The sequence below is a fragment of the Cottoperca gobio genome, chromosome 17, assembly GCF_900634415.1.
Source record: "Cottoperca gobio chromosome 17, fCotGob3.1, whole genome shotgun sequence".
Taxonomy (NCBI): Eukaryota; Metazoa; Chordata; class Actinopteri; order Perciformes; family Bovichtidae; genus Cottoperca; species Cottoperca gobio.
The window spans coordinates 14,633,981-14,652,621 of NC_041371.1; the positions used below are offsets into that span (position 1 = coordinate 14,633,981).

General features: G+C 43.4%; 1 protein-coding gene across 1 annotated transcript in view; it reads left to right on the top strand.

Moving 5' to 3' along the window:
- Positions 1-18,641, top strand: part of LOC115022135 (dynein heavy chain 11, axonemal-like) — a 37,462-nt gene that overhangs the window by 16,423 nt on the left and 2,398 nt on the right. Inside the window, 49 exon segments of the mRNA XM_029453024.1 lie at positions 164-256; positions 403-597; positions 965-1,042; positions 1,203-1,335; positions 2,000-2,127; positions 2,325-2,473; positions 2,563-2,713; positions 2,898-3,029; positions 3,149-3,322; positions 3,462-3,666; positions 4,388-4,553; positions 4,665-4,767; positions 5,159-5,296; positions 5,459-5,560; positions 5,658-5,819; positions 6,505-6,588; positions 7,076-7,185; positions 7,320-7,482; positions 7,608-7,731; positions 8,447-8,589; positions 8,736-8,897; positions 9,054-9,113; positions 9,208-9,381; positions 9,484-9,630; positions 9,728-9,841; positions 10,044-10,187; positions 10,704-10,886; positions 11,066-11,071; positions 11,348-11,449; positions 11,945-12,079; positions 12,245-12,418; positions 12,687-12,819; positions 12,965-13,067; positions 13,249-13,371; positions 13,474-13,678; positions 13,950-14,075; positions 14,077-14,115; positions 14,226-14,366; positions 15,033-15,203; positions 15,387-15,509; positions 15,615-15,808; positions 15,930-16,078; positions 16,531-16,658; positions 16,872-17,009; positions 17,162-17,251; positions 17,324-17,515; positions 17,637-17,756; positions 18,096-18,155; positions 18,335-18,517. Of these exon segments, the coding sequence (XP_029308884.1) occupies positions 164-256; positions 403-597; positions 965-1,042; positions 1,203-1,335; positions 2,000-2,127; positions 2,325-2,473; positions 2,563-2,713; positions 2,898-3,029; positions 3,149-3,322; positions 3,462-3,666; positions 4,388-4,553; positions 4,665-4,767; positions 5,159-5,296; positions 5,459-5,560; positions 5,658-5,819; positions 6,505-6,588; positions 7,076-7,185; positions 7,320-7,482; positions 7,608-7,731; positions 8,447-8,589; positions 8,736-8,897; positions 9,054-9,113; positions 9,208-9,381; positions 9,484-9,630; positions 9,728-9,841; positions 10,044-10,187; positions 10,704-10,886; positions 11,066-11,071; positions 11,348-11,449; positions 11,945-12,079; positions 12,245-12,418; positions 12,687-12,819; positions 12,965-13,067; positions 13,249-13,371; positions 13,474-13,678; positions 13,950-14,075; positions 14,077-14,115; positions 14,226-14,366; positions 15,033-15,203; positions 15,387-15,509; positions 15,615-15,808; positions 15,930-16,078; positions 16,531-16,658; positions 16,872-17,009; positions 17,162-17,251; positions 17,324-17,515; positions 17,637-17,756; positions 18,096-18,155; positions 18,335-18,517 (6,552 nt within the window).

The following is an 18,641-nucleotide window of genomic DNA, read 5'->3' on the forward strand; positions in this document are numbered from 1 at the left end:
ACTTTCTGTGGGTCTCCTAAATCAGTCATCCAGTCATTGTCTATAGAACAGCTCCAGACCTCATTGTTGATGACATCACAAGTGTGAGACTGACTGACTGACGTGTGTCATATTATAGTCCTTGCTTTTATTGCTTGATCAGTATATTCCCTTGCACTGTTAGGATCATTATGATTGGGGTTTGAGGGCTATCAAATCTGTCCTGGTTGTTGCTGGATCTCTGAAGAGAGAGGACCGGAGCAGACCTGAGGAACAGGTACGCATCAATCTGTTGTCATTTGTTAATGCTGCTATTCACACTGTGTGTAATCACATGGCAGGTGGTTTCCACAAATCTGAGTTTTTATTGCATTTGCGTTACGACATTTATTACGAAATGACAAACTGTAATTTCCTGCCCAGGTGCTGATGCGGGCACTGAGGGACTTCAACCTGCCTAAGATAGTGACTAGTGACGTGCCGATATTCCTCGGGCTCATCAGTGACCTGTTTCCTCAGCTGGACGTGCCCAGGAAGAGAGACCCTGAGCTGGAAAACGCTGTTCGCCAGTCAGTCAGTGAACTGCGCCTGCAGCCGGAGGAGAACTTCATACTTAAGGTGATCATAAGGGATCTTCTGCACTGGGGAAATAAAAAGTATAAACGGGGGTATGGTGTTTTTTTTCAGGGTGAAAAAAACACCATACCCCCGTTTTTTTTTTAATGTTTTTTTTTTTTTTTTTTGCTGGCAATACGCATAAATAAATATGTAACTTTGATGAATAAAACTGTGTTTACAGTCATTTATGTCTATGGTTCAGTTCTGAGTTGCTTGTTTTGGAGAATGCACAGTACTTAATATTGTTTGGAACATAAATAGAGACATACATATACATAGGTCTGTACGTGAAAAAGCAATTATTTTGTAATCATTAGTATTTATATGATCTGATATCCAGTATGATTCAGTGTTTGTGTGCCTTCAGGTGACCCAGCTGGAGGAGCTGCTGGCTGTCAGGCACTCTGTGTTTGTCGTAGGCGGACCAGGAACTGGAAAGAGCCAGGTTAACTTCTGTATAACCCTAACCTTTAGAAGCATGTACTCGTATCCAAACATTTCCAGGTTGCAAGTATGCTGTTAAACTGTGCATCGATAATGAGGGATTTGCTTTTATGAACAGGAAAGGTTCACGTCGTGTTATAATTCTAATGTTTATTCATCAGATCTTGAAGACTCTCCATCGAACCTATGCAAACATGAAGATGAAGCCTGTCTGGAACGATATCAACCCTAAAGCTGTGACGACAGACGAGTTGTTTGGATACCTGCACCCCGCGACCAGAGAGTGGAAAGATGGTGAGGGGCTCGAGGATCTTACAGGGAATTTAATAAGCGGTTCAAGGGAAGCAGTGTTTTCTGCAGATTGTGGGTCGCTGTCAAGCATGAGTTATTTTAGTGGCAAGACTATCATTTATTCCTAAACCCTTTCACAGAATTATTTAAAATGTGTTGTTACGTTCCCTATTAGTCTAAGAGGGAAGGGAAGTAACAACTAGAAATAAAATAACCCAGGTGAAGAAAGGAAAAACAAGAGCATTTAATTCATATACAAAGAAAAAGCTGCCCAACCAAGCGACACACCAGAGATGGTCAAATAAAGTATCTCCACAAATGCACAGTTCGGCTACACAGCTCCTTAACAACTCCTACACAGTCGCGGACCAACACCAAGCTCAGCAACCAAGCAGCAGGAGAAGAGAGAGTGGTATTGCCCCTCTCCCAGCCTTTTGTGCAGGCACTGATTTGGATTGCCGGCACCTGAGGGAGCTGCACCTGGGGAGAGTGTAAACTGAGGGAGAGCGAGAGCCACACATCACAGCACGCAACACACACCACAGCACGTAACATTTGTCAAAGTACTTTTTCTGGTTCACACTTAGCTCTTGTTTGAATATTTTTGATATGGAATCATTTGAATGTGATTCCAGTACATGAGTACAACTTTACGTTTTACTCTTAGGTCTGTTCTCCTCAACCATGAGAGAGCTGACCTCAGTGGGCCATGATGGACCCAAATGGATTGTTTTGGACGGGGATATTGACCCGATGTGGATTGAGTCACTCAACACAGTTATGGACGACAATAAGGTCAGAGTGTGTTTTTGTTCTCTGACATTGTTTACATTTCTCTAATGCGGGATGTAGTTTTTTTTATCCAAGGGTTTGAATATGCCTTTATTTTTACATCAATCAAAAAACAGATTTTTGTACATACATTTTCACATGCTGTATATATTTGACCATATGCTCAAGCTCCACGCAACCTCATTTCTTCCTCTCTCCAGGTTCTGACTCTTGCCAGTAATGAGAGGATCAGTTTGTCCTCCTCCATGCGTCTACTCTTTGAGATCTCTCATCTGAAGGCTGCTACTCCAGCTACTGTGTCCAGGGCAGGAATACTCTTTGTCAACCCCCAGGACCTTGGCTGGAGCTCGTGAGACACACACAAGCCCGACCACACGCACATTTATTTTTCTTAACTTTCCTGAAATCGTACACTTGGTGTCTTCACTGTATTCCCAGGTCTGTGACCAGTTGGATTGACACCCGAAAGGCCCAATCGGAGCGAGCCAACCTCACCATTCTGTTTGATAAGTATGTGCCATACTGCCTGGAGCAAGTCCGCTGCAACCTGAAAACCATCACTCCCATACCAGAGAACAGCATGGTGCAGGTGAGAACACACAACATGCTCATTATGTATTTCACCTACAGGCCAAAGAGTCTTAATCAATGTGTCACTACATCCTGTCTTATGCAGCCAGATGTTGAATTTCTATCTTGTGTTTTTGCATATTATCTAAGAGAACAAGCTGTTTCTATGTATTAACCAACCAACCAATGTTTTGGCCAATCAGACACTGTGTTCCTTGTTGGACTGCCTTCTGACCGAGGACAACACTCCTCCTGACTCGCCTCGAGAACTTTATGAGATCTACTTCGTCTTCGCCTGTGTGTGGGCCTTTGGAGGGGCTCTCTTCCAGGACCATGTGTGTGGTGACTAAATGTTTGCTTGAGAAGTTAACTCCTTTTTATTGCAGTATTTAACATCGTAGGATAATTTGGATTATTACGTCACATCATGATTTTGTGTTTTCCCAACACTCAGCTGAATGACTACCGTGCCGAATTTAGCCGCTGGTGGTCTAAAGAGATGAGAGCGGTGAAGTTCCCTTCCCAGGGAACAGTCTTTGACTATTTCATTGACTCTGAGACTAAAAAGTTTACACCCTGGAGCGAGAAGATGTTGCCATTTGAGCTGGAGCCTGATGTACCATTACAGGTAACGATGTGTATACAAACAGCATTACTTTACATTATGTTTACACTTTAGAGACCACATTTTGGACCAGCCCTTTCAGACAGTGTGTGTGTGTGTGTGTGTGTGTGTGTGTGCGCGTGTGCGTGTGTGTGTTTTTCAGACTGTGTTGGTCCACACTCCAGAAACCATTTGTCTGACCTACTTCATGGACCTGCTACTCCAGAGAGGAAAACCTATCATGTTAGTGGGCAACGCCGGGGTGGGCAAGACCATCCTGGTGTCTGATAAAGTGGCCAAACTAAAGGAGGACTACATGGTGGCGAAAGTCCCTTTCAACTACTACACCACATCAGCCATGCTGCAGCGTAAGAATCACAGCAATGAGAACTAATATTTGTGGTGGGGGTTTATGCGTACTAAAAATAAATAGATTCTATATACTGTCATGGCACAGTGTAGGGGTTTTGAAAATTACACTGGAAAACTGCAAACCTCATACATAATAAATGGGACACAATGAATTTGGGTTTGTGATAATCTAAGCTAACTTCCCTTTTATACTGCTCAGTAATTTGTCTTGTAAATAATGTTTTGTAGAGAAGTGCTGTTAACTGTCAAGTGTATAGATAAATATATAGAGTTGTTTTGACTATCTATTCTCTTGACGATGCTGAATCTCAATTATAAAATAAAAAAGGACAGTGTTCTTTAAGCAGGATACTTAAAGCCCTTGCTCTGTTTTAAAATATCTTCTATGTATTTAATATATTACTTAGGTAAATTGTACATGCAGTACAAGAGAAATGCCCGGCTACAAAGAAGATTCTAACCTTGCCTTTGATCACAGTGTCTTGGCATCTCATTGTAATACCGTACTGCTTTTGCCCTTTGATATTGCACGAGTGACATAGCATTCATTGCAACACAAGCTTTAACTCTAACTCACTGAACTTTGAAATTGATTTATTCTTGAATTTTTTATTCTCTACTCCTGGTTACAGACTTCATTTTGAAATTCATAACTCATAAGCCATTTGCTGCGACACAGCACACCATCAACGGTCTTCTGCATTATATGAACCTCAGGTGTCCTGGAGAAGCCCCTGGAGAAGAAAGCTGGTCGTAAATTTGCTCCTCCCACCGCAAAAAGACTCATCTACTTCATAGACGACCTCAACATGCCAGAGGTGGATGTTTATGGGACCGTCCAGCCGCACACACTCATACGCCAGCACCTTGACTACAACCACTGGTAAGACGGAGACACGAAACACACATTGCATGAATGTACAGTTACACACTCACATCTGTATGTGAACACATGTACTGAGCAGTGAATAAAGGTTATACTATACCTCTGTAGGTATGACAGACAACGCCTGGTACTGAAGGAAATACATAACTGCCAGTACATCACATGCATGAACCCAACAGCTGGAAGCTTCTCTATCAACCCCAGACTACAGGCATGTGGCACACACACACACGCACAGACACGCACGTGCACGCCAACACTCGGGCGTATGTACAAAAAACTAATATCGCCTTTGCTCTTTCTACTACAATTAATATACTTAATTAGCTTTTTAAGCATTTTTACAAAGTCATTTATCAGGTGCAAATGAACACAGAATGGATTTAATCAGCCGTAAAAGAAAGAAGCAATTAAGTTATAAAGAAATTATAAACAAGCTTAAAAAAACTGAATTGAAATTAGAATGTCCTAGAACGCTAATAACTACTGATAAAAATGAAATGATCTAATTAATAGTTACATTTAGAAAGTAGTTTGAGTTTTGAGTTGAGGCCATTCATACCATAGAGTCTTAAGGGCAAGCCATCTCTCTTCACTTTCAGAGGCATTTCTCAGTGTTTGCGGTACATTTCCCAAGTGCCGATGCATTAGCCACCATCTTCTCCAGCATCCTGTCAGCTCACTTCCTTCAGGGAGGGTTCAGCTACGGGGTCTCCCGCTCAGTCGGAACTCTCATGCAGGTACACGTCTACATTAAAACCTGATTTCTTTGCTCCAATACATTACAAATATTGATCTATCAATGTATCACTCGATCTATAATAACGACCATCTGTTTGTCTGTTCCAATATCTTTCCAACTATTTCTACAATCAATCCATCTTTTGGTTCTGCTCCTCCAGGCAGCTATCTGTCTGCACCAAAAGATCAGCCAGAACTTCCTCCCGACAGCGATACGCTTCCACTACATCTTCAACCTGCGAGACCTCTCTAACATTTTCCAGGTAACATATTGTGCACGCAGTCATTCAGATAGAAAAGCGTGACAGGTGTGTGTCCAAAACGTGTGTGTATATTGACGCCATGCATGCTGCTGTGCAGGGCATCCTGTTTGCCCTGCCGGAGAGTGTCCGTTACCCCATGGACCTGGTGAACCTGTGGCTGCATGAGAGCTCCAGGGTCTACGCCGACAAACTGATGGAAGAAAAAGATGTGGAACTCTTCAACAAAATCCTGCTGGACACTGGCAAGAGATATTTTGAGGTAAGAAACAAGGAACATACAGAAATGTGTTTTAAAAATGTCCAATGTGACCCTACATGTGATACATGTGAAAGCCGGCTGCCTCACTCCCTCACATGTAATGGTCATGTACTCTTTTATTTAAGTTTTGCCTTTCAAACTTTTTCAGAAAACCTTGACTGCATCTCGACTTTGCTTTTACTTCTTTACTGGCTTGACGAGTTATTTTACTAAGCGGAAGGATTCTACTCTGGATTAGAGACATTCTTACCTGTATGAACCAGAGAAACTCCCTTATACTATCTGGGGAACAGAGAACACATTTGACCCACTACAGGGATCTCTGAGTAGCTTTTTTTATTTTATCTATCTATTTTCTATTTCTATTATTTCTCACATTACTTTTTCTGTTTCTGTAGATATAATTATAGATATTTTCTCTGTATTATTGTCTATAATTTTATCCATAATCTAGAATATATCTTCTGTGGTTGTTTGTTTTTGTTTGGACAAATGGATGTTGTTACATGCGTTACAATGTTTGGCGACACACCCTTTGTTGCAAATCCAAGAGTAAAATATACAGATGCTGTTTTTAGGCATTCTGTGCAGCAGTATGTCAAACTGTATACCTGAAACCTATTGGTCTGTTTCTCACCCTTGATGGGCAGTTTTTCATACCTCTGTTTCTGCCCATTTCCTCCAGGGAATGGATGAGTCCATCTTCATCCACCAGCCTTTGGTGTACTGTCACTTTGCCCAGGGAGTGGGGGAACCTCGCTATCACCAGGTTTGACACATTCGCGCACACACACACACACACACACACACACACACACACACACACACACACACACACACACACACACACACACACACACACACACACACACACACACACACAAGCTAGTTCCCATTTAGACTCCATGTTGATCTATTCAAGCATCCATTAATTCTTTATTAACCGTGGTAATAAAATAGGTGAGTTAAATTGTTTTTGACTTTGATCAATTTAGCATGCAGATTATCTATAGCTCACATATTCAAAACCCGTATGGCACAAATTCTGCTGTCATGTCTAATCTGTCAGAAGATAAATTAGCATTAGCAAAGTAATTATCTTTCTTTTCTGAGTGGGGTTTGAATTGAAAGTTAATCGACTCAAGACTTAATAAGAACCTCATTTAATTACATCTCTGGAAGTTACCACATAGTTACTTGGACACTGCTTCCCTCACTCAAGAGACACGATTTTGTTTATATGCCCGTCTTGTCAGGCTTCAGACTGGGAGAAACTACAGAAGACGCTGGCTGATGCTTTGGAGCATTATAATGAGCTGCACGCTGTCATGGACCTGGTACTGTTTGAAGAAGCTATCCAGCATGTGTAAGACACACACTCAGAGACACTTGCACACATACTGTCTGCTTACATGCACAAGGAAGGACTTCCACAGATTAGCACATATGTAAACCGCAGAGCATACGCACACTATTAATTCTGCTGGTGTGTGGGCTCAGGTGTCGTATCAGTCGTATCCTGGAGGCCCCCTATGGTAACGCCTTGCTGGTGGGGGTTGGAGGCAGTGGGAAGCAGAGTCTGTGTCGACTGGCTGCCTTCCTCAGCTTGCTGGAGGTTTTCCAGATCACTCTGCGTAAAGGTTATGGTATCAATGACCTCAAGGTAAACATGCATTTACACATGCATGCACAAAAGATTCAAAATGTCACTGCACTGTTTGATATAACTTAATGCCAGATGAACCTGTAGCATGGCATATTCACGTATTCTTTGTCCCTCATCTCCAGAGCGATATAGCAGCGTTGTATATAAAGGTCGGGGTGAAGAACATCGGGACAGTGTTCCTGCATACAGACGCACAGATTCCAGATGAACGCTTCCTGGTGCTCATCAACGATATGCTGGCCTCAGGTTTGGCTACTTTCACCTTGGACGAGCGCCTTTTCTGTTGATGAGTAATGAATTCCTGCTTCAGTGTTATTAAATATAGAGAATGAGAATGCGTTCTTCTAGGGCATCCCAAAGACTTTCATAATTCAACAACAGTATACACAAAGTGAAAATGTCATCGGCCTAATATAATTTCTCAGCAGTGTTTTTTGAGAGGCCCAGTGGTTCCACCCATTACCCTCACATGTATCCCAGCCGTAAACAGAGACATAGCCAGAATGTAATAACGGTGATGTTTCAATTCCAGGTTACACTGGCTAGAAGAAGCACTATAGGATGGCACAAAAATGTCATTTTAATACACATACTTGGTGTAGGGGAGAGAGGAGTAACATGAAGCTAGATAAGGAATATGAAACAAACAGGTCAAAGGTCAAACAGAATCACAAAGCTAACCAAACTTCCCAAAACTAAAAAGATTCCTGGCAGAGTAGTTTAATGTGATTAAGACTAAACAGACATTAATTTGACAAGGCAATAGAGCACAATCAGTGACCTTTGGAGTATTAGCAGCTAGCATAAAGTACACTCTCAATGAGCAATAGATCGAAGCCCAAGTTGCATCAATTAGTTAAAAGGAGAAACTGTGACAATCAGCACAAAGCAGCTCCACTGAACACTGCTACATTCTGTATTCACATTGTGCGGGCTAAATATATGTTTTAAACATATTTAGGGGATATTCCAGACCTGTTCAGTGATGAAGAAGTGGATATGATTGTGACGTCGATCCGGATGGAGCTGAGAGCATTAGGACTCATAGACAGCAGAGACAACTGCTGGAGCTTCTTTATTGAGAGGATACGGAGACAGCTCAAGGTCTGAAACATTGTGTGATAACAGTATATATACCATATATATCAATACAACAGTGTAGCAGGTAATACGATCTGCTTAATTTAAACCCATTTTCCCATGTTATTGATTATAAAATATATCTGCTTCCTGCCCTCTTTGTCCTCCAGGTCGTCTTGTGTTTCTCCCCCGTCGGGTTCACATTGCGGACACGCGCACGGAAGTTTCCGGCTCTGGTGAACTGTACAGCCATAGACTGGTTCCACTCGTGGCCTCAGCTCGCCCTGGAGTCTGTCAGCTCTACTTTCATAGAGAAGATACCTGGTCTGGAGGTGACCGCACATTCACCCACAATCTCATATTCACTTTCTTTTAAATATGAACGACTTCTTGTGCTCTTCGCATAAGCATAAGTAACATTAGATTACTCTAACCTATGCCTGCCAACATAATAAGTCCCTAAATCTCTTTGTGTTTATCCTTTGCAGCCAGATGTGCGGGCATCTATCAGTGAGTTCATCTCCTACGCCCACACCAGTGTCAATGAGGTGAGTTGTTGCAAAGCACCATGGGTGATAAGCACTCCTCCTGACTCCTTCTCTGACATCATCGCTCGGATTCTTGTTTAACCGCATCCTACAGGTGAGTGTCAAGTACCAGCAGAATGAGAAACACTTTAACTACACCACCCCCAAGAGTTTCCTGGAGTTTATGAAGCTATATGGCAACCTGCTGGGGAAAAAGCGCACAGAGCTGACCCAGAAGATGGAGCGCTTAGAGAACGGCCTGCAGAAACTGCAGACGACCGCCTCACAGGTCAGACGATATATCTACTATGCCTATCTACATGCCATATTCCCTCAATCTGATTTGCCATTTTCATGTTTTTTATATTCTCTTTCTGTCTGTTTTGCTCAGGTAGAAGATTTGAAAGCCAAGCTAGCAGTGCAGGAGGTGGAGCTGTGGCAGAGGAACTCAGACATAGAGGCTCTTATAGCTAAAATAGGACAACAGACAGACAGGCTCAACCAAGAGAGGGCTGTGGCGGATGCAGAGGAGCAAAGGGTAAGACTGTGTGTGTGTGTGTGTACGTGCATGCTTTCAACAATCCATTCATGGTACATAGTAGACTTCACAGGTTTTTGTGTCTTTGTGCCTTCAGGTGGCAGCAATCCAAGCTAAAGTGACCAAACAGCAGCAGGAGACTGAGGACGACCTGGCTAAGGCTGAGCCAGCCCTACAGGCAGCTAATACTGCCCTCAATACACTAAACAGGGTACATCAATACACATTCTTACAGAGACCTGAATCCTGTCGGCACAATTGATTTATTTTATTTTATTTCATTCAATTTATTTTATATCTACCAAAACCTAGTGATGCAAATATACCAACAGCAAAAAAAAAACCTGTGTTGTAATGTTGGCTCCATCCCAGCCCCCCATATGAAAAATGTAATTGTGTCTGTGCTCATCCAGCTGAACCTGACGGAGCTGAGGACGTTCCCCAACCCTCCAGCTATTGTCACCAACGTCTCAGCAGCTGTTCTGGTGCTTCTGTCTCCCCAAGGCCGAATCCCCAAAGATCGCAGCTGGAAGGCTTCCAAGATGGTCATGAGCAAGGTGATATTTTACAGCGACACCTCGTAGTGTTTCTTAGATTAATGCCTCCCCACCACAAAGCCAAGAGGCCCATCACAAATAAATTCCCCATAACAGCCGAAATAACATTGCGTCACATTTAAAATGACTTACCACCGTTTTATTACACTGAGACTGAGAATTTATTATTTACATTTAGTGTGAATATGTTTTCATGTTTCTTGTAACGACTGCTTTGTTGATCCTTAATAACCCTTTTCATAATTTATCTATTTTACTTAAAGTCTGTGTTATGTTGAATGTTTTATAACCTCTATATTTTATGTTCTGTGTGCAGCTGCTATATTGGCCTCTTGTAAAAGAGAGTTTTTATCTTCGTGAAGCCCTCTATAAAAAACTGAAAAAAGAGATTTTGGCAAACAGTGTGTTACATTAGACGCCTAACAATGCAGTGTGTAGGTTTGTGCATTTTGTATCTTATTTCATTTTGTATCTTATTCCCGCAACACTCACCTCTGCACACCTCTGGACGTGCAGGTGGATGACTTCCTGCAGGCTCTGGTGAACTTTGACAAAGAGCACATCCCAGAGGCCACGGTGAGGTGTGTGAGAGACGACCACCTCAGTGACCCAGAGTTCAACCCCGAGTTTGTACGCCAGAAATCCTCGGCTGCTGCGGGTCTCTGTGCCTGGGTGATCAACATCGTACACTTCCACGAGGTACACACACGTACACCAGCTGTCATACATATGTAGTGTCATCCAATCCATTTTTCAGCGTACAGTGTGTGTGTGTGTGTGTGTGTGTGTGTGTGTGTGTGTGTGTGTGTGCGCGTGTGTCCTTGTTGTTTGATATTGTTGTTATTTTCTCTTTCCTCAACTATTGCTGCTCTGGGTAGATTTTTGTAAGTACCACTCCACTTTGTTGTGTTTATATAATAGGACTTCAAATATACAGTGTGTGTATATTTTACGTGATCATATAGATGAAGTATTTCATGTCACATAATTATTCTGCTGATTTAAATTAACTTAAGTTATGGCAGGTTATGGTTTTGTCTGAGGAATACATGATCCTTTACAGACTGGACTGTACATGCACTTCTAAATGTACTGTTCTAGTCGTAGTTATCCCATCAAACTGCTCTGTTTGTGCGTGTTTTTGTTTGCTTTGTTCACAGGTATTTTGTGAGGTAGAGATGAAGAGGATGTGTCTGTCTCAGGCTAATGCGGATCTGACTGAGGCTGCAGAGAAACTAGAGACCATCAGGAAGAAACTCGCCGTGCGTCTGTTTAGATCATCTTTCCTTTCTTTTTCTCTTTCTTTGAATTTGTAAATATATTTAGATTGCCGATTGTCATATTACCTGCTAAACCAGAACATTCATTGTCTGTTTGCTTCTTGCAAAAATGGCCCCATATTTTACCGATGTGACTGTCACTGAGGGGCCGCAGTTGTTTTTATAGGTGGAACTGGCTCCTGCTTAACTTTACTACTACTGGTGACTTTTATAGGCAATCTGATAATCCACTGCCAATACAATACCACTTCTCCTTCTGATGCTCCTGGACGTGTTTTATTATCTCGTTGAACTACTGGTAACAATAGACTTTACTAAATGCATTCTAGACAGAGATGAATGTGTGCTTTAACACTATTATTTTTGTTTTATTACATCAGTTGTCATTTACAGCTTGCACATAATGTTAAATCATTTTTAAAACACTTCAAAAAGATACATCCAGGGCCACGAGTCATCATATGTTCTCTCTCTCAGGAGCTGGACAGTAGCCTGGAGACTCTGACAACAGCTTTTGAGAAAGCCACATCAGAGAAATTGCGCTTTCAGGAAGAGGTGAACCGCACCAACAAGACAATAGAACTAGCCAATCGGCTGGTCAAAGGACTGGAGGTGGGCACAGCAGCGACCAATGGGAGATCAGTTTGATTCATGTTTCTTACAGTTGATTTGAGACACTTTGTATTGCTGCAACACAAAGTGTTTTGGGAATGAGAGGGCTTCCTTGTATAATACCCGAGTGTCTCAGCGTAGGTCTTTTATATGTGCGTGTTTCAGAGTGAGAATGTGCGCTGGGCACACTCAGTGGCTCAGTACCACGAACAGGAAGCAACTCTCAGTGGGGACCTCCTCCTAACCGCAGCCTTCATCTCCTACGCCGGCTCCTTCTCCAAGAAGTACAGGAGAGAGCTGCAGGATAACCTCTGGATGCCTTTCCTGCGCAGCCAGAAGGTCACAATCTTACAATGACAAAATATTTCCTTAAATTATAAGGCTATCTTTATATTCAGTTATGGAAAAACTATTCATATCCTTTGCTTAAGTAAAAGTACTAATACCCCCACTGTGAAACAATATTGTTTATATTTGATGTGAATATTTGTCAGTCCTTCCTTCTCCACATACGTCTTCCTCACTATCGTTTCCACAGTTGCCTGTTCTTTTTTGTTTTACATGTCCGTGATAATATATCTATCCATTCTGCTCTTCTCTCCACCAGATGCCGATCCCCATGACAGAATGCTTAGATCCGGTGATGATGCTGACCGATGGTGCGATGGTGGCCCAGTGGAACAACGAAGGCTTACCAGGAGACAAAATGTCAACTCAGAATGCGACCATCCTCACGAACTGTGAGTAATGGCAGCAAATAATCCTGCAATACTATATCCCCACATAAATGGTAGTCTCTTTCTTGCAAAGAAAAAGAAAGAAAATAATGTGCAGTGCAAGGTTTGCTCAATAATATGGTCAAATGTCAATGTGTGGGCTCTTCAGGTGAGCGCTGGCCTCTTCTCATCGACCCTCAGCTGCAAGGCATCAAGTGGATCAAGAGTCGCTACGGCAGCAGCCTCAAGGTTGTGAGTCTGGGGCAGAGAGGGTGAGCGCTTTATAATTCCCTTTTATCATCCTCAAGTAGAGATAAAGGCTTTCAATAACGGAGCTGCCCTGAACCGCTGCCATATATCTGATGCTCTCGCTCTCCGCAGCAATACTCTATCTGGCAGAACTGATGTTATTTGTCTAAATGTACTTGTTTTCATGTATTAATGTTTTTACAGATACGTAGATGTGATAGAACAGGCTGTCGTGGCAGGGCATACTGTCCTCATCGAGAACCTTGAGGAGACCATCGACCCCGTTATTGACCCTCTGCTGGGACGACACACCATCAAGAAGGGAAGGTGGGACACACCGTACGCACAAAGCAACCGTTTGTTCCTCTCAGTTTTCTGCCCTCTCCTCTCGTGCTTCACTCTTCCTCCCTCTGCACCGCTCTCTCACAGCTGTATTAAGGTCGGGGACAAGGAGTGTTTCTTCAACCCAAGCTTCAGACTGATCCTCCACACCAAGTTGGCCAATCCTCACTACAAGCCAGAGATTCAAGCCCAGACCACCCTCATCAATTTTACTGTGACCAGAGACGGTCTAGAGGACCAGCTCCTGGCACAGGTGGTGAATCAGGAAAGACCCGACCTCGAGCACCTCAAGGTGGGGTCAATTATATATTAGGATCCTCTTTCCCTCCGGGATGTGGCATATTGGTGTTGGTTCACCTGTCTTAAAACATTACGCTCTTGCAATCATAAACACCATTCTTAACCTGTGTCTTTATACTTAATGCTGAGTGTCTGTATTTTAGCTAGACCTCACACCCTTGCAAAAATGTCCCTTGTGTGGCACAAAGGTGCAAGAGCAAATACTGCTATGCACAGTAAGCCGTTCCCAAAATGATCCGAGCTGTTTGTGTAAACTCCCGCAGAGTGAACTGACCAAACAGCAGAACATGTTCAAGATTGAGCTGAAGCTCCTGGAGGACGAGCTGCTGACCAGGCTGTCCGCTGCAGAGAGTAACTTCCTGGGTGACAACGTGCTGGTGGAGAAGCTCGGAGACCACCAAGCACACGGCTGCTGAGATTGAGATGAAGGTAGCGGCGTGAAGGCGTGTGCTTAATTGTTATCGCCCGAGTTGAATATCACTTCTTTCATACTCCATCGTTTTTCTTCCTATGATCCATCTTTACTTGCTCATCCTCAGGTCCTGGAAGCTAAAGTCAATGAGGTGAAGATAAACGAAGCCAGAGAACACTATCGTCCCGTTGCTGTCAGAGCTTCTCTGCTCTACTTTATCATGAACGATCTCAACAAGATCAACCCCATGTACCAGTTCAGCCTCAAGGTAACCAGAAGGGAACGTTTAAAAATCAAATAATCCTATGTTTCCTCTCCCCTATAGCGCTATGTATCAATCTAGATTGTTTTGGTGTGAGTTGCCGAGTGTTGGAGATATCTGCCGTAGAGACAGTGATGTCTCTTTCCAGGAATCATGACCCGGTTACTCGAGATAATCCACAGACCTTGTTGTGAGCGGTTTCATGTGGGAACTATTTTCTTACTGAACACCGGCCAGCAAGTGAGCTCGAGCCTCTCGTCCATGAGTAGGTGCACGTTAGAAAGAAAACAGTTCCTACATGAAACTTCTCACAGCAAGGTTTGTGGATTCTCTTGAGTAGCCGGGTCATAATTCCTGGCAAGAGTATTTTGAATGTCTTCACGCTTCGGACACCACAAGCCGAGTGCCATCTGGTTCCGTTATATTCGAGAGAACTGGGCAACTCGCACCAACACAATCTGGATTGATAAATAGCACTACAGGGAAGAGGAAAAATATATTTATTTTTATTTTTGGGGTGAACTGTCCTTTTTAAGAGCAGACCGACAGCCGGAATTTACATGTTGAATTAAATGTTGAAAGAAATAGACGCTCATATTCTCAAATCTGTGAATTTATGAACTGATCATTACCAGCTGTATCAGAAATGTTCTCCCTCTTGTTCTCCCTCAGGCTTTTAATGTGGTTTTCCACAAGGCGGTGGAGATGGCGGAGGCCTGTGAGGATGTGAAGAGCAGAGTAAACATGCTCATAGACCTTGTTACCTACTCCACCTTCAACTACATCAGCAGGGGACTATTTGAGGGAGACAAGCTCACCTTTACTGCACAGCTAGCCTTTCAGGTGTGTGTGTGTCTGTGAGAGAGAGAGAGCGAGAGAGAGCGAGAGAGAGAGAGAGAGAGAGAGAGAGAGAGAGAGAGAGAGAGAGAGAGAGAGAGAGAGAGAGAGAGGAGAGAGAGAGAGAGAGGAGAGAGGAGAGAGAGAGAGAGAGAGAGAGGTCCCTGACTGTGTTCTTTGTCCTTTCAGTTGCTCCTGATGAGCAAGGAGATAGATGTGCGAGAGCTAGACTTCCTGCTACGTTTTAACATTGACCACCACTACGTCACCCCCGTCGACTTTCTCTCCAATTCATCGTGGAGCGCCATCAAGGTGCACGCACACACACACACACACACACTGGACTTTTCTTCTGGCTCACATCTGTAAATGATATTGTTGAAACACAACCTGCCGCTGTCCCTTGTGTTTCCAAAGGTGATGAGTTTCACTGATGAGTTTCGCGGTCTGGATCGGGACATTGAAGGTTCTCCTAAACGCTGGAAGAAGATGGTGGAGTCAGAGTGTCCAGAGAAAGAGAAGTTTCCTCAGGAATGGAAAGGAAAGAGCTCCCTGCAGAAACTCATCATGATGAGAGCCCTGAGACCTGACCGCATGACCTACGCTCTTAGGCGAGGAGAGTTTTTTCCCCCTCTTATGTTACTTGTGTTTGTTCCTTTTTATATTATACACTTTCTATCAACATTTGGTAAACGTATTATTCTTTCTGTGTTTGCTATTGCCATACTGTAGGAACTTTGTGGAGGAGAAGCTTGGGGTGAAGTATACAGAGGGCCGAAAGACTGAATTTGCAAAGTCTTTCAGAGAAAGTGGACCAGCCTCACCTGTGTTCTTCATCCTCTCCCCTGGAGTGGACCCACTTAAAGATGTGGAATCACTGGGTACCGTGAACAGAGTAGCACACACTGTATGCACTTGCATATATATGCATACTCATACTCATTCTTTACTTGTGCGGATGTTTCCGTGTTAAAGACATTTAGAGAATAGCACCTGTACTAGACATTGCCTATAGCATTGTGGCAATAGTTCAATTGTGTTGCAGATGAATGCAGAGAAAGGAAATGAAAGATTAAGGAAGACAGAAATACAGAATCTCTGAGAGGCAAGTGAGAAAGAAATGTCGATCTTCTGAGTCGAATATAAATATTTTCAGACTTAGAAAATGGATCACCACAATTTCTTTCCGCACTTCCCTCTCAGGGTTTCCATATTGAAACCACAACAATGTTTAGTGAAGATAAATAAAGTATTTCAGCAGGAGTAAGATTGTTCTCAAGGTGAGGTTTTAATCTACACATATAAAGACAAATTCAATCTTGTGTGTTCGCAGGAAAGAAGCTGGGTTTCACTATCGACCTTGGGAAGCTTCACAACGTGTCCTTGGGTCAGGGCCAGGACGCTGTGGCTGAGGTTGCCATGGAGAAGGCTGCCAAAGAGGGTCACTGGGTGATCTTGCAGGTCTGATCTTGCAGGTTTTTTATTTTAGGATAGAAATAAGTGTCATTTAGCAAAAAAACATAATTGGGAATCATTTAAATGTAGTTTATAGTATTCATGTTGAACAATAATTAGTTAATGAAACTCTACATACTCTATTTGCCATTAAAAGTCCACCCTGTCTCCCTCTGTATACGAGGTTGTGATGGTGTGTTTTCATTCTCCTCCCTGTAGAACATCCACCTGGTTGCTCGCTGGCTAGGCTCACTTGAGAAGCTCCTGGAGCGATGCTGTGAAGGCAGTCATCCGGACTACAGAGTGTTCATGAGTGCTGAGCCGGCGCCAACACCCCAGGAACACATCATTCCACAGGTAGAGATGCACTATGCATGCAGGGAGGTCAGCTCAATGCAGCGAGCGTATACATGGAAGGAACGCAGGCTGCCGGGCATCTCCGATGTACGCTACAGTTCTTCACTTTGTTAAGTAGTGTCATTGAATACAGATGTGAATCTTTTCCTCAGGGCATTCTGGAGAATGCTATCAAAATCACCAATGAACCACCTACAGGCATGCATGCCAATCTGCACGCCGCTCTGGATAACTTTGACCAGGTGGGTGTCTGCTACTGTCTGCTTTGTCCTAGTACTGCTTATTTGGTTATTAACTCATAGGTTTCTTTCTAGGACATCCTGGACCAGTGCAGCCGTGAGCAGGAGTTTAAGACCATCCTCTTCTCTCTGTGTTACTTCCACGCCTGTGTGGCGGAGAGGAGGAAGTTCGGTCCCCAGGGTTGGAACAGAAAGTATCCCTTCAACACCGGAGACCTGACAATATCAGTTAACGTCCTCTACAACTACCTGGAGGCTAATGCACAGGTGGGGTGTGTTGCTGGTGCATGCGAGTGTGACGTGAGCGGTGTGCCACAGCATGATGACGACGATGATGAAGATAAGGATTGCATTAGCAGTGATTTTCAAAATGATTCTGCTGATGAAGGTGCCATGGGAGGACCTGAGGTATCTGTTCGGGGAGATCATGTATGGGGGACACATCACTGATGACTGGGACAGACGGCTCTGCAGAACATACCTGGAAGAATATATGCAGCCCAACCAGGTTTGTACTTTTGTTTAATGAGATAGAAAGTGAACGTCTGGCTGATTAAGGATTAAGGTTTATTGTTGGCACACTCGGCTGTGTTCTAGCACAAGAGACCACATGTGAGCTGGCTTTGGTGCAGACGATACACGGCTGCCAGATTTCACTGTGTTTTTGGATTGCAAGCTTGGACCATTGGACAACTTGGACAGTTTTGAGCCAGAGACTGCACATGCAAGCGAAAGAGTGTCTGGCAAACTGACGTGCCAGATTTAGTCCACTGTTGGACCAAGACATTTTGGCTACCTGGTTCGGGACAATTTAATGTTTCTGATTTAATGAAATTCTTTCTCCCAGTTTGACCGGAAGCTTGCTTTGGCTCCAGGGTTTGTCATCCCCTCCAACCTGGACTACCAGGTAACTAGAGATGGATAGCGTTCATTGTCCGCTCTCAATAATGTTGAATATCTAACTGTTCAGAACAGAAGTCTAACTGCATCTATGTGTTTATGTGGATTTAAAGCAACAACTTACTGAAACATTTTAAGTTCAGTCATCTGTCCCTGCGTTCACCCTTTCTCTCTCTACATCTCCAGGGCTACCATGATTTCATAGATGAGATGCTGCCCCACGAGAGCCCAGTGCATTATGGGTTGCACCCCAACGCAGAGATTGAGTTCTTGACAGTGACGTCCGATAACCTTTTCCACACTCTGCTGGAGCTGCAGTCTCCTGATGCTGTGATGGGGGAGGGAGTCTCACAAACCTTGGAGGAGAAGGTACACCTGCATGTCCAATCATTTCTTTATGGGATTACTTGTTGGGTTTTTTCAACAGGACTTAAACACACACACACACGCACACATTTAGTGATGTAAGCTTTTCTACCAGAATTTCTCACAA